General features: G+C 34.1%; 1 protein-coding gene across 2 annotated transcripts in view; it reads left to right on the forward strand.

Moving 5' to 3' along the window:
- Positions 1–21,951, forward strand: part of LOC123239271 (sodium channel protein type 9 subunit alpha) — a 110,732-nt gene that overhangs the window by 83,016 nt on the left and 5,765 nt on the right. For both annotated transcript variants that reach the window (XM_044666524.1, XM_044666525.1), the window contains exons 22-24: positions 1,368–1,421; positions 2,168–2,305; positions 7,081–7,185. In XM_044666524.1, coding sequence (XP_044522459.1) covers positions 1,368–1,421; positions 2,168–2,305; positions 7,081–7,185 — 297 coding nt within the window. The remainder of the gene's footprint in view (positions 1–1,367; positions 1,422–2,167; positions 2,306–7,080; positions 7,186–21,951) is intronic.

Raw genomic sequence — 21,951 nt, forward strand, 5'->3', positions numbered from 1 at the left:
TTGTTTTTTTTAAGTGAAATTGACATGGATATAGTGTTAGTTTATTATTGCATTTGAGGTCTATTAAGTTATTAAATATTAAATACTAAATAAATAATAAAATATCATTAGTAGAGGAAAAATAATTGAAAACCACAAACCTTGACTGCAATATAGGAATATCCACTAAAGGTTATATCAGAACATGCTTTTAGAGAATAATCTGTTCATAACTTCTACACTGAGATCTAAATGACTGACAAAGTTTGATGTTCTCTTTTCCAAGGACCTATTTGTATTTTTTTATAAATAGCTTTGATTTTAGTCAAAGAAATTAAATTGCACAGGGGATATATTAAATGTTGGGTGAGAAAGTTTTATTTTTTTAGTATTTTGGTGGGTTTTTTTGTAGGATGCCTAGATATCCCAACTTATACAGACTAAGATACTAAAAACATCAAAAACCACAACTATAAAACAATATGCTCTTCAGATGATATATGAATACATAGTTTCTCTCTCCTACCCATCCCCACACTCTGAACCAAATCAGAAGGTAGTATTGAACATGGTTCTGGCCCCATCATTCAACTGATCTTATCTAATTCATTCAACAGCCATCCAAAGACTTATGTGAAAGGGTAAGGGAAGGCAAAGGTGAAGGATGTGAAAGGATGGAGTAGTGGAAAGGCAGGAAGAGGTAAAGACAAAAACAGGAGAGATGATTGTTTTAGACAAATAATGTCAGAATTGATTACCTTTCTCAACTTCAAGTTGTAAGTGATCCTTTTCTCAAGTAATATATATTCACATTACATAATACAATATATTAATTCATATTTCAAAATAACAACCTTTTTTGTTTGATTTTAAACTAAGAGTGAAAATGAAATTAGAATAGCAAAGGTATCCACCCCTTTTTTAGAGAATGAAAAGCAACAGTCAGGGTCCATTCTCAGTAAGTTGCTGTCCATGGCACCTGCCCTTCTTTTAACACATATACACACCTTTTAGGAGCAATGGGGTTTAGAGATTTTTGAGGAGAGTTACTCAAAAATCCAGTGCATTTTGGATAAGTAGGGAAAAGATTTCCCTCTCTTTCCCTAGAAATATGGATTGCCATACTTAATAGATTAATCATGGCAGTTGGGTAGTAATTTTAAGTTGGTTTATTATGTAAAACTTAACTTTTTATATAAAACATTTTGAAGAAAGCAATGGAATTCTTAAAAATGAATATTTATTATTAAAATGGCATTTTCAAACATCATGAGACTTAAAAATATTATTACTTAATAAAATATTTTATATACACTAGAATTTTTTAAAAAATCTTTTATTTGTTATAAACTTCACACATATATTTAATAAATATCATATTTTTACAGGCCACATTTAAAGGATGGATGATTATCATGTATGCTGCTGTTGATTCAGTTAATGTAAGTACTGAACAATTTATCACTCAAAACCACAGTATATCTTACCTGCTTTCTCTATTTACTAGGGACTCTTTCATAGGCTTTCGATTTATTACAAAGACTCTAATAAATGACCTAGCATATGAAAGAAATAAACATGCTTTCCAAAAACTGAGTAAATAGTATTCTCAATATGCAACATTGTTTTTCAAATGGATGGAAATAATATTGGGATTTAATAAGAATTCATTTGAATTCATAGTAGCTTTTTGCCATTATGTATTTCTTCAACAAAATTTCAATAAAAATCCAATTACTACCTTATGTGGACCTATAAACATTCATGTATCAATTGAGAATTACTGATTTTACGTCATATGCCTAAAGTTCTAATGTTATTTTGATAACTAAATGAAAGGACTCTGACAATATTGATATTATTAACAAAGTAGATTTTATTTAATCATGATGGATGAAAATTAAAGTCATGTTTCAGTTCATTTACTTATTTATCAATTAGCAACTCTAGGATCTGGTAATATATAGCCCTGTCCCATTTTTTCAGAACTTATAGGAATATTGAAGAATTACTAGATGATGGAGTTTTTAAAATAAATGAAAGCAGAAAGTTGGTCCTTATATAGTGAAGAAGAATTATTACCCCTCCAAAAGAACATTATAAACATATTTCCTCAATTATTGTATAAAATTGAAGTTACTACGTAAACTTAGTGTCTCTCCATTGTTAATTCTTGCTAATTTTGTAGATAGATGTTCAGCCCAGGTATGAAGCAAGCCTCTACATGTATCTTTACTTTGTCATCTTTATCATCTTTGGATCATTCTTCACTTTGAATCTCTTCATTGGTGTCATCATAGATAATTTCAATCAACAGAAAAAAAAGATAAGTATTCCGAGCATTTTATCATTGTCCTAAATGTGTGTATGTCTATATAAGGTCTTCCAAAAGTCTTAGTACAGTTTTACTAGCTAAAAACTTCATTAAAGCTTTTGGAACACTTTATACATATCATATATGCACAGCTTAAATTTTCAGCCTGTTTAGTTTGTCATGATTTGAAACGTTCTCATTTAAAGTTTCATTGTTTCTCCAAATTATTTGTAAGAATGAGTAATAGTAATCTCATTCATTAGAGAAGTGTTTTTTTTCTATTCATGTACACATTGAATTAATGCAAAATTTTGAAGAATTATTCCACTTTATAAAAATAGATGAAAGATTGAAATGTACAATTCATATGTATTTAAAGGGAGAAGGGACAGATGAAAGCATTCATGCTAGATTTAGATGATTAAAAATTGAACATGGACAAATAACCACAACAAGGAAGATAATTTAGCAAATTTTTTCAATGTTGTTCTACACTTTGATTTTCAGAAATAATTTTATATATAGCAAAAGTATCTATAATCAACATTTTCCAAGTATGTTTTAATTTCTAAGCTTCTGTTTTTATACTCAGATGCCAGGTTCAATGAAAATTTGCATATATTGACATTACTTCTAATCAAATATTTAATTTAAATATGGAGTTAGTTAATCATCCTTAATAATCGAGCTACAGGTGATTTGAATCTCTTATTATAATATTAAAAATTATGTAATTATTACCTTGACAAAAGTATTTGATCACAAAAGAACTATATTCCTAAAATTTCCTAATCATTCCACATTGCTATGAACATTGATGAACATAAGCACTTCAAAGACATCCACAATTAGTTATAAGTCTATGGCAACTTTAAAAAATATTTTTAAATTATTCAGGATGAAGTATTTGCCATTGTGTCAGTAGCTATAATATCCCCTTCTTCACACCCATTGCTCCTTAAATGCTGAGAGCATCTTCTTATATTTGGATTGCCATGACAGGTCAACTTAGAATGTTAGTTATTTATTAATTCACTTTCCACTTTGCCTTTTGTTCTAGCTTTGTACTTTATTTTCCTAGTTCTTTTTTACTATCTGACAAGCTTTGGTTGCTTTCCTAATACATTTGCAATAATTATCTTTTCCTGCCTTCCTTGTTTATTTCCATTTCTTAAGGTTCAAATAATCTCAATTCCCTTCACTTCTTTCTTACTGTCAACTATATAATTATTGAACTCTTCCTAGGAAAATCATGCATTAAAAATTCATTGCTGATAATACATATAATCTATTTCATATTCCCTGCCTAATTGGGGAGGGAGGACTGGCAGGGAGGGAGATAACATGAATTGCAAAATGTCAAAAAATAATTATTGAAAATTGTATTAACAATCTGGGAAAAAGTAAAAATACTTTAAGATACAATTTAATTTTAAAATAATTTATATAATTTAAATATACACTATTTATAAATAAATATACACAATATAATTTAAAATATAATTGGGAAGTATTTAACAAAATAAATTAAAATATAATAAAATATGCATAATGAAAAGAATAATTTATTGCATTTAAGTATGGAATTGAGTAATTGACATTAGCTTCAAAGGGAAGGAAAGAACCAGCATTTATTAGGCACTTACTGTGTACCAGGCACTGTGCTTGGAACTGGGCATACAAATAAAAACAAAATGAAAGACAGTACCTGTCCATACAGAACCTTTATACTCTACTTTGTTTTTTGTTAAAAATGTCAATGTGAATATAAAGAATCATTATGGCATTATAGGACTGTTATTTTAAGTATTATACTTGAAATCCTACTGTTAATGCAGTGTGACTATGGCCATGTCATTTATATCTACAATTCTTATTTAAATTATATTAGTTGTATTCATCTTGATGCAGTAAAGAATCAGTAAATTTAGATGAATGATAGAGAAATTTAGATCATGATTTAAGTTAAGGTTGCAAATAAGAACAAATTCTTAGCAACAACAAAATGAAGTCTAAGCTGTAGCCAAGTAGAAATTTATAAGTAGAAGGAATCACTAGTCTCTGAAGATAGAAACTGAGAATAATACACACACACACACATAATACACACACACACAAAACAAACAAAAAACCTGCACAAACTTCCCAGACCCTCTTTAGAGTGTGTAATTATCATTCATCCCCTTTTCTTCATCCAACATATATATGATGTTAAGAATCGTCACCAACAAAAAATCCAAACAACTCCAACCAAGGCAAGTCCACATACTTGGTACCTATATGGCATTGTAGAGAAATGATAGTGAGTGCTGAGTTGGAAGCCTTCATAGGTCCACTGTGATCTCATTAATATGTCTTTGTCTTCCCATTTTACTCCTAGCATCTTATTAATTTTTTTAATCTTATTAATTTTTAGTTATTTGTGACACATAATTGTCTCAAATCACACCTATCATGGAATCTTCCATAATTTTAATATAGATGAATGGAAAATTATTTGAAAAGAGTCTTTAAATATGCATTTGTTTCTACCGAGTCAATTGTGATATTCTTAGCACCCTCTTCTCATCCCTTTGCTACTCCACTAGGACTGAGCTGTTTTTCATTTTGATCATCTCATTGATTATCTCAGGCAAAAACAATTTATTTCCTGGTGGCAAAATTTCTGGTGATGAACCTCTCCAAAATTAGCTAGATAGGCTTATCCTCAGGTTTATTCTCAAATTCTTCCCACCTTAATAAAATTTCTTAGAACATGACTGTATAGGCACTTCCTTCAAGAACTCAGGAAGACTGTCATAGTTGTGTATCTATCTTGCTAATTTCGCTTCCCCACATTGCTCTAACATTGCAGAGATTACAGATTAAAATGGTATTTGTAGATGTGTGTAATCTATGCTGAGAATTTTAATTTTTTTTCCACTAGCATCTCAAGGGGGCCAGCTAGGGTTCACAGAATGACAACAGAACTTCGATGGTTTTTTTTTTTAAAAGTAATAAATTTAGATAAGATTACAAGTTTTGTACTTACTTGTGATACAGTAATGGTGGGAAACTTAAATTATGTAGACATTTACTAGAACATTGTATTCTAAAAACAAAGGACTTCTTAATTTTCTGGGCTGCCTTAATGAAAATGTCAAGTTCAGAACAGAAAACAGAAAGTCATTTTTATCCTGGCACCGATTCTTACCAGCAAGAAAAAACTAGTTACTGGAAATGATGGAAACTTTGGGGGAGAGTCACCACTCCCCTTTAAAATTTATGATCAAGAAGGAAAAAGGGAAAATGATTTAACATGTATCATCAATATTAGGACAGATTTCAAGGGGGAAAAATATATGGAATTTCTTCAAAGAATTATAAAGAGGACAAAAGGAGATGTCCAAATAAACAGATATTAGCGCAGGGAAATCACCACTTAACAAATATTTGTTGATTGCTATTGTTAAATGCCCACTATTTACCAAATAATGTTAAGGAAAGGCCACAGCCAGTGTAGCTACACAGTGAGAATTAATTCCCTCATTTATTTAGATAAGGACTAAGCCCAACTCTGCCTATTTCAGTATACCTGGTGAACTAATAAGAATGGTTTTTACATTATGTTAATAAAAAATTTTATTGTATTTAAAATGTAAAAACCATTTTTGCCCTCAGGCCATACAAAAACAGGCAATAGAACAGATTTGACCTTTTGACCATAATTCGCTGGGTCCTGATTTAGATAATATTTTATTCCTATTAAAGGCTGAGGTTTACTTTCTTGATTAAAATAGTTCAACTTCTCCTGTATTTTATGGAAGTCTTAAGATCTTTGGGTCTTCCTTTCTAAATATTTAAAATGAAGCAGTTGGATTAGCTGACCTCTCAGGCTCCTTCTAATTCTAAATTTATATTCTTCCTATGTTATTTGAAAACACACCACTATATACATATATATAAACTCAGACATCACTTTTGGACACTAAGAGACATTTCCCTTTTTGGCGGCATTCATCTTCTGGTTAGAATTTGTGCTTCCCTAATTTTCATATATTTATTTTTATTTACATTATTTTTACTTACTTTTTATATTATGTTACATATTACAATAATAATGAACAATTAAATTTATGTAATTATAATTGAATATAATTATATGTAAAACAATTCAGCCCATTGCATGATATACACATAACTAACTTTATTTTATTTTATTGCTAATTGACAGATGGCATATTACAGATAAACCAAGGCTTTACTTGAGCTTTTGGCTTCAAATTCCTCTGTAAACTTTTATAAGAACCAGGAATGTGAATCTCATCACAAGACTAGATTTTTTCACTATTTTTCCTCCCTGCCTTCATAAGGGAGACATGGAATTTTTGCCATAGCAACACTAGACCAATTGAGAAAAGAATTGTTAAAACATATACCAGGTCACGCTACCAGTAAAGAAATTTATCATTGCTCTGTGCATATCATAAATATTTTAAATATTTATAAATATGTCATATATATATATACAGCCTAGTCATAAATATGGAAATGTAAAACCTAACAAAGAGGCATTTTACATATATGTGTAGATAAGTAGTGTATATGTGTTCTAAACCTAGAAGAATCCATATCAAGAATATACAGATCTTCAAAAAATTTTACATAGAGCTACATTATACATGATGAATCCCATTTCTTAGGGACCAAATTTTATCCTGCAACTGTTCTTAAAATATGTGTTAAGGAATTTTTAGTAATTAAGTAATTAAAGCTGGTTGTAAGTAGTTTTTATTTTATTTCTTTACCTTGGAGGCCAAGATATCTTTATGACAGAGGAGCAGAAGAAATACTACAATGCAATGAAAAAGTTGGGGTCCAAGAAACCACAAAAGCCAATACCTAGACCAGGGGTAAGCAAATTGTTACCTCCCAGTTATCTGCAATTTTGGATGCTTTTTTTGAGTGCTTCTTGTTAAGTTTTAAATGAAAAACTTATTATCCAAATTTTATAATAGAAAATAAATGTAAAAGAAATTTAAAAACAAATTCAAATCATGTTTTTAATGAGTAATAATTTATACTTCTAAATTTATTAAAGCTTAAAACTATACTAAAATATTAGAACATCTTGAATTTTTTTAAAAAATATTTAATTAATTTATAATATTTTTCCATAGTTACATGATTTTTGTTCTTTTCTCTCCCTCTCTTCCCCCCTCTCAGAGCCAACAAGCAATTCCACTGGGTTTTACATGTATCATTGCTCAAAACCTATTTCCATATTAACAATATTTTCAGGGGAGTGATCATTTAAAGTCAACATCCCCAATCATATCCCCATTGAAACATGTGATCAATCATATGTTTTTCTACTCTCACAGTTCTTTTTCTGGATGGAGATAGCATCTTTCTCATAAGTTCCTCTCGATTGTCCTGGGTTGTTGCATTGCTGCTAGAAGAGAAGCCCATTTTACATTTAATTGTGCCACAGTGTATCAGTCTCTGTGTACAATGTTCTCCTGGTTCTGCTCCTTTCGCTCTGCATCAATTCCTGGAAGTCTTTCCAGTTCACATGGAATCCCTCCAGTTCATCATTCCTTTCAGCATAATAGTATTCCATCACCATGAGATACCACAATTTGTTAAACCATTCCCCAATCCATGCACACCCTCTCATTTTCCAGTTTTTTACCACCACAAAGAGCATGGCTATGAATATTTTTGTACAAGTATTTTTCCCTATTATCTCTTCGGGTTACAAACCCAGCAGTGGTATGGCTGAATCAAAGGGAAGGTAGTCTTTTAAAGCAATTTGGGCATAATTCCAAATTGCCATTCAGAATGGTTGGATCAATTCACAACTTCATTAGCAATGCATTAGTGTCCCAATTTTGTACCATCCCCTCCAACATTTTTCACTTTCCTTTGCTGTCATATTGGCCAATCTGCTAGGTGTGAGGTGGTACCTCAGTGTTGTTTTGATTTGCATTTCTCTAATTTTGAGATATTTAGAACACTTTTTCATGTGCTTATTGATAGTTTTGATTTCTTTATCTGAAAACTGCCTATTCATATCTCTTGCCCATTTTATCAACTGGGGAATGGCTTGATTTATGTACAATTGATTTAGCTCCTTATAAATTTGAAAAATTAGACCTTTGTCAGAGTTTTTGCTATAAAGACTTTTTCCCAATATGTTACTTCCCTTCTAATTTTGGTTGCATTGGATTTGGTTGTAGAAAAACATATTAATTTAGTAGTAAAATTATTCACTTTACATTTTGTAGTATTCTCTATCTCTTGCTTGGTATTAAATTCCTTCCTTTCCCCTAGATCTGGCAAGTTTCTATTCTATCTTCATCTAATTTACTTATATTTTCCTTCTTTATATTTAAATCATTTACCCATTCTGAATTTATAATGTTATATGATGTGAGATGTTTATCTAAACTTAATCTCTCCCATACTGTTTTCCAATTTTCCTAGTTGTTTTTGTCAGACAGTGGGTTCTTGTCCCAAAAGCTGGGATCTTTGGGTATCATACACTATCTTGCTGAGGTCACTTACCCCAAGTATATTCCATTGATCCTCCCTTCTGTCTCTTAGCCAGTACCATATTGTATTGATTATCACTGCTTTATAGTAACGTTTAAGAACTGCTACTGCTAGGCCCCCCTCCTTCACATTTTTTTTTCATTAGTTCCCTTGATATTCTTGATCTTTTATTCTTCCAAATCAACTTTGTTATAGTTTTTTTCTAAATCTGTAAAAAAGTTTTTTGGTACTTTGATAGGTATGGCACAGAATAAGTAAATTAATTTGGGTAGGATTGTCATTTTTATTATATTAGCTCATCTTACCCATGAACAATTAATGTTTTAGATCTAGTTTTGTTTTAGATCTAATTGTTTAGATCTAGTTCTAATTGTGTGGAAAGTGTTTTGTAGTTGTGCTATAATTCCTGTGTTTGTCTTGGCAAATAGGTTCCTAAATATTTTATATTGTCAAGGGTCATTTTAAATAGAGTTTCTCTTTCTAACTCTTGCTGCTGATTTGTGTTGGAAAATATATAGAAATGCTGATGGTTTATGTAGGTTTATTTTGTATCCTGTAACTCTGGTAAAGTTGTGGATTATTTCCACTAGCTTTTTAGTTGATTCTCTAGGATTCTTTGAGTAGAAAATCATATCATCTGCAAAGAGTGATAGTTTAGTCTCCTCATTGCCTACTTTAATCTCTTCAATTTCTTTTTCTTCTCTAATTGCTATCTCTAGCATTTCTAGTACAATGTTAAATAGTAGAGGTGATAATGGGCATCCTTGCTTCTCCTGATCTTATTGGGAAGGCTTCTAATTTATCCCCATTGCAGATGATACTTGCTGATGGTTTTAAATATATACTGTTTATAATTTTTAGGAAAGGCCCGTCTATTCCTACACTTTCTAGTGTTTTTATTAGGAATGAGTATTGTCAAAGACTTTTTCTACATATGATGATGTAATCACATAATTTCTGTTGGTTTGGTTGTTGATATGGTCAGTCACATAGATGATTTTTCTAATATTAAACCATCATTGCATTCCTGATATAAATCCCACCTGATTATAGTGAATACTCCTTGTGAGAACTTGTTGGAGTCTTTCTGCTAGTATTCTATTTAAGATTTTTGCATCTGTATTCATTAAGGAGATTATGGTCTGTAGTTTCCTTTCTCAGTTTTTGGTCTTCCTGGCTTGGGAATGACCAACATATTTGTGTCATAAAAGGACTTCGGTAAAACTCCTTCTTTGTTTATTTTGTCAAATAGATTTTATAGTATTGGGATTAGTTGTTCTTTAAATGTTTGATAAAATTCACTTGTGAATCCATCTGGCCTTGGGTTTTTTTCCTTACGAAATTCCTTGAAGGCTTGTTCAACTTCTTTTTCTGAGATGAGATTAAGTATTCTTTTTCCTCTTTTGTTAATCTAGGTAATTTATATTTTTGATATTCACCCATTTCACCTAGATTGTCATATTTATTGTCATATAATTGGGCAAAGTAGTCCTTAATAATTACCTTTATTTCCTTTTCATTAGAAGTGAGGTTGAACTTTTCATATTTGATACTGTTAATTTGATTTTAGTCTTTCTTTTCTTATTAGATAAAGCAGTACTTTGTTTATTTTATTTGGTTATTCAAAGTACCCGCTCCTAGTCTTATTTATTAGTTCAATAGTTCTTTTACTTTCAATTTATTAACTTCTGATTTGATTTTTATGATTTCCAATTTTGTTTTTATCTGGGGAATTTTAATGTGTTCTCTTTTTAGTTTTTTTTTAAGTTGTATGCTCAATTCATTGGCCTCTTCCCTCTTATGATTTTTTGATATATGCACTCAGGGATATAAATTTTCCCCTGAGTACTGCTTTGGCTGTATCCTATAGATTTTTGATAAGTCATTTCCTCATTGCCATTCTCTTCAATGAAACCAGTAATTGTTTCTTTGATTTGTTCTTTGACCCACCAGCTTTGAAGAATTAGATTATTTAGTTTCCAATTAATTTTAAATCTGCCTTTCCATAAGTCCATATTGTTATTTTATTGCATATAGTCTGAAAATTGGCATTTATTATTTCTGCTTTCGTACATTTGTTTGCAATATTTTTATGCAATATTGGTCATTGTACATGGTCAGTCTCTGTGCTGCTGAAAAGAAGGCATATTCCTTTTTATCTCTGTTTATTTTTCTCCAGTTATATCTATTAACTCTAATTTTTCCAACATTTCATTCACTTTCCTTATTTCTTCTAATTTATGTTTTGGTTCAATTAATCTAGTTCTGATAGAGGAAGGTTGAGATCCCCCACTACTATTGTATTATTATCTATTTCCTCCTTAAGCTCCTTTAGGTTCTCCTTTAGAAATCTGGATGCTATGCCATTTGGTGCATACATGTAGAGTACTTCTATTTCCTCATTGTCTATATTGCCTTTGATTAAGATATAATTACTTTCCTTATCTCTTTTAATAAAATCTATTTTTACTTTAGCTTTGTCTGCTCATAATTGCTACTCCTGCCTTCTTTGTCTCAGTTGCAGCCCAGTACATTCTGCTCCACCCTCTTACCTTTATCCTGTGTATGTCTACCTGCCTCAAGTGTGTTTCTTGTAGACAACATATGGTAGGATTCCAGTTTTTAATCCAATCTGCTATCTGCTTCCTTTTTATTGGTGAGTTCATCCTATTCACATTCATGGTTATGATTACTATCTATGTATTTCCCTTCATTTTGACTTCCTCCTTTGATTCTGCCTTTTCTCTTAGCCCTCTTACCCTCTCCTCCAACTTTTCTCTTTTAGTTAGTTTTGCCCCTTTCCCCTCCCTAATGTTACTTCCCTTCCCACCCCCTACCCTCTTATTTATTCTCCTTACTATATTGCCTTTTAAAAGACCTCCCCACCTCTCCCTCTCTTGTATTGTTCCTCTCCCCACCAGACCGTTTATTACCCTTCTACTTCTCTATAGGGCATGATACAATTCTTTGCCCCAATGGATCTGATTGTTTTTCCCTCTCTGAGTCAATTCCAATGAGCATAAGTTTTAAGTAGTACCTGTCTCTTTTTCTACCCTTCCACTATATTGGTCTTCTCTTCCCCTCTCCCATGCTCTTCTTTATGAAATATATATTTACCCCATTTTATCTCTTTTTCCATTTCTCTTAGTATTATCCTCTTTTACTACCCCTAGTTTATATATATATATATATATATGTGTGTGTGTGTGTTAATATTTTTTGATATAACATCCTATACAATCTGTCACTGTATCTTCCAAGTATACTTCTTCCAGCTACCCTGATGATAATAACAATATTTAAGAATTACCAATATCTTTTCTTATAGGAATACAAATCATTTGAACTTATTGGGTCCTTAAAATTTTTTCCTCTTTCTTAATTACCTTTTGGTGATTCTCTCAAGTTCTATGTTTAGGCATCAAGTGTTCTGTTTAAGTCAGGTCTTTTCTTTAGGAATGCTTGGAAATCTTCTATTTTATTAAATGACCTTACTTTCAACTGTGAGACTATAGTCAATTTTGCTGGGTAGTTGATTCTTGGTTGTAGATCCAGTTCTCTTGTTTTAAAATGGGAATTGGAAGCCTGTGGATTTGGATAGGCAGTTGATCAGGGGTTTACATAACCTGATCCCACAGGGAGATTCCCTCTGTGACAGAGAGCAAGATAGCTACACTCTCAGTCTTAGGCCAGTGTAATCTGGTGGGCAAAGTAACACAATTTTGTGAGAGAGAAACCCTGTGGTGCTGTATATAACAGATCACAAGGATTTAACAGACCTTGCCAAACAGGGCTATTCTCTCCATAGCTGAGGACAGGAATGGCTTGCCCTCAGCCTAGTCCAATATCAACAGATCTGACTGCAAGTTAGAACAACAGGGGTTTATTCAGGATAATGACAGGGAAGGCTATTAGGAAGTGGTAGAGGGGAATTCCTATCTAAAAATGGCTACCTAGATATCCCTTTCTGTCTTCTCAGTGAAGACTCTTCTTTGCTTTGCAAGCTAAGCCTACTCTCCACTGCTCTCTCTGAGTCTGGATCCTTTTTGCTAACTGTCTGGACTAACTACCCCACAGAGAGATTGAGTTTGTTAGGAATGAACTTGAAGCACAGGATACCCGGAGTCAAAGTAATTTACTTCGCCTCTGAAAGGAAACCCTCTCAGAGGTTTCAAATGCAGTTTTTACTTCTAGGGAGAGAGAAATACTGTAGCAATTCAGTAGTAAAAGAGGAATCAGGAAGCAGCTTCAGTTGATGACAGGAATGGATCAGGAATGGGGTTTGAGAAGGTTCGGGATCCCCAGAGGCTCAGAGCCGAGTCCCCAGCATTTTCTTCAGCTCTCAAGCCTCCAGCCAACTCCCTTGGTTTGACTAGTGGAGCACTCCAGGCCCCCTGCTATCAGAGTAAAACAGGTTTACCCTGATTATGTTGTTTGTTCCCCTTTGCTGCCAACCTGATTTTTTCCTTTAAATTCCTTACTACTCTTGGTCCCCTTTCACAAATGAAAAACTTGCCTAAACTTAACCTATTCTTATTCTAGTTCCTCCCCACCCCAAAAAAACCTACTCTATTGTATGCTATTTCTACCTTACTATCCCCTATCTTATTTCCCCAGGAAGGATATAGGGTAAGGTACTACTCTTTTAACACTAAGCTAATACAAAACTTCTTTATCTATGACTATCAATATTCTAGGATAACATTGAAACCTTAAACTTTTGCATTAATTGCAGCCTAAGCTGTCACAAAAACTTCATCAAAGAAAACCTTTTCTGCAAATGCAGCTTAAATTCTATTCTTAACAAGACTAACAACCTTATGTACTGCCTATACTAAATCTTAATTCTACTGTTAAATGTTACAATAAAATTATATTAACTTCATTATCCTATTTTATACATAGTCTATCTACACTTTATGATACATATGTACAAGCTATTTAGATACAATTACAAGGACCTGTTACAAGTATGTAAAAATATATATATGTCTATGTACATAATATTTACAAAACAATTCCAATTCTATCTATGCCCTGATGTTAATTAACTGAGAAATATACATTATAGATTCTCTATTCAATTAATACCTTATGGATCTATGCTAACTATTTACATGCTTATAATTACTTTTTCCGTAGACAAAAGACTGCCATTTATCTACATGAAGTCATCAAAACGTATATACATCATTTTGTGAAATATGTGTTCTACTTTAGGTTGTGCTAGATGTGATACTTACAAATCTCTTCAGAAAATCCACTTCTTACAGTTGCCTGATGGTATCTCTTTTATCTTCCTTGTTGTGTGTGTATGTTGGATGCACCTAATATATGAATATGTATGCTTATGATCTTCATTGCACTTTATCTTACATAAATTTACCATCTGTCCTCTTGCTATTGTACAGTTATTTACAAAGTTCAGTGTCTCTGCTGTCCATGTTGGTTTCCAAAAAAATTTCTGTTTTCTTCTGCTCTTGCAGCTTTTCTTCCTGCTTTTCCTCTGGGTTGGTAAATCTTTGTCTTTGCCTTTTCTTCTGTTTTTCCATTGCTTTTGTCCCCTAATGATCTTTCTGCTGGTTGTCTATAAATTTGTTTGTCGTCTACACTGCCTCGTCTTCTAGAACTGTTTCTGGAATTTCTCTTTGTCTTTGATTGGATTCTATTTCTTTTGTGGGATTTCTGTTTTCATTTCTGTCTTTCTCTTGTTTATTTGCTCTTTGATTTTTCCTATCAGTGTGAAGATTTCTAATTTTCACATTGGAACAGTGTATGCATTATTATTTTCCTATGACCTTTATAAAACTTGGAGTTGTGAGTAAAACTTCAAAAGGACCGACCCACTCAGTAGCTGATTTTCTGTTAAAATATCTCACATAGATTTTGTCACCTGGTGTTATTTTATGCAAGGAGTAATCTAAAGGTGTTGTTTGCTGAGTCACACCTTTTTCATGTAGTTCTCTGATTCTGGTTTGCAAAGCTTTTATATAACGTGGCAATTGCAATCACCTCCTAACATCAAAATGAAACTGGGTGTACACATTCTTGCTTGCAATGGAGGATGACCAAACAGCATTTTGAATAGAGAAAGATATAAATCCAACTCTGATGAGTTTGTAGGTAGAAAAGAGCTAGAGGCAAAATCTCAGTCCATTTTAAGTGAGTCTCTGAACAGATCTTGCCAATGAGAGTTTTAGTTTCTCTGTTCAGTCTCTCAACTTGACCCAACCTTTGTGAATGGAAGGGTATATGAAAACTGGCTTTGATTCCCAAATTTTCATAGACCTGTTTTAGCACAGATTCTGAGAAAGGTGACCCCTAATCGGAATCTAGCCTGGATGAAATTCCATATCTAGGTATGATTTCTTTCAATAGCACTTTCTCTACGAATATCACAGTGTTTTCCCTGGCTGGGAATACTTCTGGCCATTGTTATGAAAAAGGGTATGTTTATGCTATTTAGTTATTAATAGAGTATATTAATCAGGGAAGCTGTGCTTTGGATTCCCTTGATGGCTGGTTCAGGGACACCCTAGTCCTGTCACTCAGCTGGATGTTATAATAACTGCCCCTTCTTGATAACAGTGCCCAGGCAGGATCCCTAAAGGTCAGTGAATCGGTAACCCTTTCAGGTCCCACCTGGGGTTGGATTGATTATCAGTATTGGGCTCTATTAGCCTTGGATAACGTTCATCTGATTGTGTTGCCCCCTCCTAAGAGTTGTGATGTAATAACTACTCAAGGAAGGTACTTAATAATGTTTATCTATGTTAGTAAGGGAAAGGAATGATCAGGAACGGATTGGGGATAGGAGACCCTGTCACTAAAGGCTATGACACTAATCCCTCAGGACTGTAGACTGTTTCAGTAGTGCTGGAGCTATTGTTATTTACCTCCTCTGGCTCAGCTTGGCCACAGTCAAACCAGAATAAACAATCTGCTTGGTTGATACAGATGCTGATGATCCCTCTCAGCTTCTTACTGCCAGTTGTTATGTTAGTTCTACAGCCATCAGGAAATATCTCCCTTACCTCCCTCTGCTTCTTCTCCTTCCCACTTCCCAATCCTCCCTACCCCCAGGCCTGGGATACTTAAATATCTAGTGATGGTTCAGATGCCTAAATATCTAGGGGAATTCAGAGAGAACCATGGGATCCACAGTCAGACCCACAAGTCAATCTATGTCCAAGATCAGATTAGTGTTTTGGGCAAGGGTTTCAGGCCAGGACTTTAAAACCAAAAGCCAAGGGTCCCTGTCAGATGGCTGTCAGGGTATTTATACCCTCTGGCCAGCTGCCTTTCCTCTTGCCTCACGGCATCTGAGAACATTCTGATGTCTCCAGCTGTCTTCACCTGTCAATCAAGGTGGTACTCTCAACTCCCAGAGTTTGAATATGACACCATCTTGTGAGTCTTTCTACTACCACTAGGCAATATTTAAACCCTTTATCTCTTGGCATGCTGATTTAATCAATCTGTATGTTTTCAAATGGAGTGTAAGTTAATGGTCGACCTCCAAGACGTTTCTTTTTGAACATTCCTTGATTATACTTCATGCAAATACTACATCTGCCATAGACTCTATTTGCAATTTGTATAATCCCAGTTTCCAGCCAAAATCTCTTCACTGTATATCAATAATAGCCTGGGATCAAAAATGTCCTTTTTCATGAATTGCATTGCAAACATGATAGAACTTCTTAGGTAAGATAGGTATACCTTAGTTAGAAAACCATATACTCTCCTTGGCTCCAGATTTGTTTTTCCATGTCTGAACTTCCAAATCATCGTAAGCATTAGTTAGATTTTCTTCTTTGATTGAGTAGACTATTCAGGACATTCGTTGGGGCTTTCCTTGTGGCAAACTTTGCTGTTATATCCTCCCTATGGTTTCCTTGGGACACTAGATCTTTTCCAAATCTACGTGCATGACAGTCCTCCTTACCCCCCCAAATCTTTTCAAAATAGGTAAGTTTGAAAGCTGGCTGGCTTGGCCAACTGTTACAAAAGGGGAATTTGGAAGCAGCTTCAGTTGTTGATAGGAAATGATCAGGAATGGGGTTTGGGAAGGTTCGGGATCCCCAGGAGCGCAGAGCTGAGTCCCCAGAGTTGTCTTCAGCTCTCAAGCCTCCAATCAACTCCCTTGGTTTGACTTTTGAAGTACTCCAGGCCCCCTCCTTCTAGAGTTCCAAACAGGTTTACCCCTAATTGTGTAAGTTTGTTCCCCTTTGCTGCCGACCTGATTTTTTCCTTTAAATTTCTTACCACGCTTGTTTGCAGAATTTCATATTCCATGCCTTCTGGTCCTTCAATGTGGATGTAGCCAGGTCCTGTGCTATCCTAACTGTGTTTCCTAGAGAGCATCTTGTAGTATCTATTCCTTGGTCTGGTATTTCTTGAACTTGGCTATAACATTCCTCAGGATTGTCAGTTGGGGATTAAATGCAGGAGGTGATCTGTGGATTCTTCCCATCTCCACTTTTCCCTCTTGTTCAAGAATGTTGGGGACAGTTTTCTTGGATAATTTCCTTTAGAATGATGTCTAGGCATTTTCTTTTGTCATGATTTTCTGGTTGTCCAATAATTCTTAAATTGTCTCTTCTGGATCTATTCTCCAGAACTGTAGTTTTATCAATGAGGTCTTCCATATTTTCCTCAATTTTTTCATTCTTTTTTGTTTTATAGACCCTTGTTGCCTTGTGAAGGCATTTGCTTCTAGTTGTTGAATTCTGGATTTTAGACTGAATTTCATCCTAGGCTTTTTGGTCAACCTTCTCCTTCTGGTCTGTTTTTCTTTGTAGGTCATCTTTTATTTTATTTGCCTTATTTTCAAGCTGGTCAGTTCTGGGTTTCAAGACACTGTTTTCTTGTTTTAGTTCATGTGCTTCTTTTCCAAATGACTTATTTTGCTTTTTAAGTGTTTTTCCCAATTATTTTTGTCCTCTCTTAATTGTTTTTTGAATTGTGTTTTGAGTTCTTCCAAAGCCTATGTCAAATTCACTGGAGTTGCTGCATTTTTGCTTGGTTTTCCTTGGTCCTCCTTTGTTCCATTTGTTCTTTGTTCATTATCTGAATAGAAGCTGTCAATTGTAATTACTTTTTTCTTTTTTTCTTTGTTTACTCATTTTTTTTCTTCTTTCCTCCATCATTGGCTATAATCTTGCTCCTCTGTTTATTTGCTGGATCTGTGGTTTGGGGCTATTTTGTCCTGAAGGGGCTTCCTTTCTGCTGATTGTCTGGATTAGGCTGATGGAGTATTAATGGCCCCTGAGATCATATCTTTCACAGCTGCCTGCAGAACATGAAGGTGTAGGTGAAGGTGTGGAGGCTGAAAGTAGTTACCCTTGTCCTCCTCAACTCTCTTTTCTTTTCTGCCTGCCACCTCCATGACAGCTGTCTGCTCAGACCCTAAGCTTCTTCCCCATAGTACCAAGGTATTTTGCCAGGGTTGCATCCTTTACCCTGGGATCCTAGTCAGTTGGATTCTTCCTGCATCTCATCAGAGTAGGTGGGGGAGGGTTGTTGGAGATTTGAGTTTCCCTGCCCTCTAAAGGCTTCTTATCTGGACTACTGATAGACTGGATTAAGGGTGGGACTGATATGCAGAGCAGGATAGAGTGTGGTAGCTGGAGGCTGCTACCAGGCTGCCCACTTTTATTTTTTCAAACATTTATTAATATTCATTTTTAACATGATTACATGATTCATGCTCCTCCTTTCCCCTTCACCCCCTGCACTCCTCCCACCCATGGCCAACGCACATTTCCACTAGTTTTGTCATGTGTCCTTGATCAAGACCAATTTCCAAATTGTTGGTAGTTGCATTGGTGTGGTAGTTTCGAGTCCACACCCTCAATCATGTCCACCCGGACCCATGCGTTCAAGCAGTTGTTTTTCTTATATGTTTCCTCTCCTGCAGTCCTTCCTCTGAATGTGGGTAGCGTCTTTACCATAAATCCCTCAGAATTGTCCTGGGTCATTGTATTGCTGCTGGTACAGAGGTCCATTACATTCAATTTTACCATAATATATCAGTCTCTGTGTACAAAGTTCTTCTGGCTCTGCTCCTTTCGCTCTGCATCTGTTCCCAGAGGTCTCTCCAGTTCACCTGGAACTCCTCCAGTTTATTATTCCTTTTAGCATAATAGTATTCCATCACCCGCATATACCACAGTTTGTTCAGCCATTCCCCAATTTAAGGACATACCCTCCTTTTCCAATTTGTTGCCACCACAAAAAGCGCAGCTATAAATATTTTCGTACAAGTCTGTTTATCTATGATCTCTTTGGGGTACAAACCCAACAATGGTATGGCTGGATCAAAGGGCAGGCATTCTTTTATAGCCCTTTGAGCATGATTCCAAATTCCCAGCCAGAATGGCTGGATCAGTTCACAGCTCCACCAGCAATGCATTAATGTCCCAATTTTGCCACATCCCCTCCAACATTTATTTATTGCTGATGTCATTTATCCCAAGTCTATTCCATTGATCCTCCTCTCTATCTCTTAGCCAGTACCATATTGTTTTGATGACTGCTGCTTTATAGTATAGTTTAATATCTGGTACTGCTAGGCCCCCTTCCTTCACATTTTTTTTCATTATTTCCCTTGATATTCTTGATCTTTTGTTATTCCAAATGAAATTTGTTATAGTTTTTTCTAATTCAGTAAAGAAGTTTTTTGGTAGCTTGATAGGTATGGCTCTAAATAGGTAAATTAATTTGGGTAGAATTGTCATTTTTATTATGTTAGCTTGTCCTACCCATGAGCAATCAATGGCTTTCCAATTGTTTAGATCCAGTTTTATTTGTTTGGAAAATGTTTTGTAGTTGTTTTCATATAATTGCTGTGTTTGTTTTGGTAGGTAGATTCCTAAGTATTTTATATTGTCTAGGGTGATTTTAAATGGTGTTTCTCTTTCTACTTCTTGCTGCTCTAGTGTGTTGGAAATGTATAGAAATGCTGATGATTTATGTGCATTTATTTTGTATCCTGCAACTTTGCTAAAGTTGTTGATTATTTCTACAAGCTTCTTAGTTGATTCTCTAGGATTTTTTAAGTAGACCATCATATCATCTGCAAAGAGTGATAGCTTAGTCTCCTCCTTGCCTATTTTGATACCCTCAATTTCTTTTTCTTCTCTAATTGAAACTGCTAGTGTTTCTAGTACTATGTTGAATAATAAATAGAGGTGATAATGGGCATCCTTGTTTTACTCCTGATCTTATTGGGAAGGCTTCTAATTTATCCCCATTGCATATGATGTTTGTTGATGGTTTTAGGTATATACTGTTTATTATTTTTAGGAAAGGTCCTTCTATTCCTATACTTTTCAGTGTTTTCAATAGGAATGGATGCTGTATTTTGTCAAAGGCTTTTTCAGCATCTATTGAGATAATCATGTGATTTTTGCTTGTTAGACTTTTGATATGGTCAATTATGTGGATGGTTTTCCTAATGTTGGACCAACCTTGCATTCCTGGTATAAATCCCACCTGATCATGGTGGATGATCTTCTTAATTACTTCCTGGAGTCTCTTAGCTAGTATTCTATTTAAGATTTTTGCATCTATGTTCATTAGGGAGATTGGTCTGTAGTTTTCTTTCTCTGTTTTTGATCTCCCTGGCTTTGGAATCAGTACCATATTTGTGTCATAAAAGGAATTTGGTAGGACTCCTTTGCTAATCATATCAAATAATTTGTATAGTATTGGGATTAGTTGCTCTTTGAATGTCTGATAGAATTCACTTGTGAATCCATCAGGCCCTGGCGATTTTTTCTTAGGGAGTTCTTTAATGGCTTGTTCAATTTCTTTTTCTGATATGGGATTATTTAGGTATTCTAGTTCTTCTGCTGTTAATCTAGGCAGTTTATATTTTTGTAAATATTCATCCATATCTCCTAAATTGTTATATTTATTGCCATATAATTGGGCAAAATAGTTTTTAATGATTGCCTTAATTTCCCCTTCATTAGAGGTGAGGTCTCCCTTTTCATCTTTGATACTATCAATTTGGTTTTCTTCTTTCCTTTTTTTTATTAGATTGACCAGTACTTTGTCTATTTTATCTGTTTTTTCAAAGTACCAGCTTCTAGTCTTATTTATTAATTCAATAGTTCTTTTACTTTCGATTTTATTAATTTCTCCCTTGGTTTTTAGTATTTCTAATTTAGTTTTCATCTGGGGATTTTTAATTTGCTCGCTTTCTAATTTTTTGAGTTGCATGCCCAATTCATTGATCTTTGCCCTCCTTAATTTGTTAATATATCCACTCAAGGATATATATTTCCCCCTGAGTACTGCCTTGGCCGCATCACTTAGAGATTGGTAGGATGTCTCATCATTGTCATTTTCTTCAATGAAATTGTTGATTGTTTCTATGATTCCTTCTTTGACAAATTGGTTTTGAAGAATCGCATTATTTAATTTCCAATTAGTTTTTGATTTTCCTGTCCAGGTGCCCTTACTAATTATTATTTTTATTGCATTATGATCTGAGAAGGTTACATTTATTATTTCTGCTCTTTTGCATTTGTTTGCAATGATTCTATGCCCTATAACATGGTCAATCTTTGTGAATGTGCCATTTGCAGCTGAAAAGAAGGTGTATTCCTTTTTGTCCCTATTTATTTTTCTCCACATATCAATTAAATCTAATTTTTCTAGGACTTCATTCACCTCTCTTACCTCTTTCTTATTTATTTTTCGGTTTGATTTATCTAGATCTGACAGAGGAATATTTAGATCTCCCACTAGTATGGTTTTACTGTCTATTTCCTTCTTGAGCTCTGCCAGTTTCTTCTTTATGAATTTGGGTGCTATGCTACTTGGTGCATACATATTGAGCAGTGTTATTTCCTCCTTGTTTATACTGCCTTTAATCAGGATGTAATGACCTTCCCTGTCTTTTTTAATCATATCTATTTTTACTTTGGCTTTGTCAGAAATCATAATAGCCACTCCTGCCTTCTTTTTCTCATTTGACGCCCAAAAGATTTTGCTCAAACCCTGAACCTTAAACTTGTGTATGTCCACCCACCTCATATGTGTTTCTTGTAGACAACATATGGTGGGATTTTGGTTTCTAATCCACTCTGCTATTTGCTTCCGTTTTA

This window comes from Gracilinanus agilis, chromosome 3 (assembly GCF_016433145.1).
Source record: "Gracilinanus agilis isolate LMUSP501 chromosome 3, AgileGrace, whole genome shotgun sequence".
Lineage (NCBI taxonomy): Eukaryota > Metazoa > Chordata > Mammalia > Didelphimorphia > Didelphidae > Gracilinanus > Gracilinanus agilis.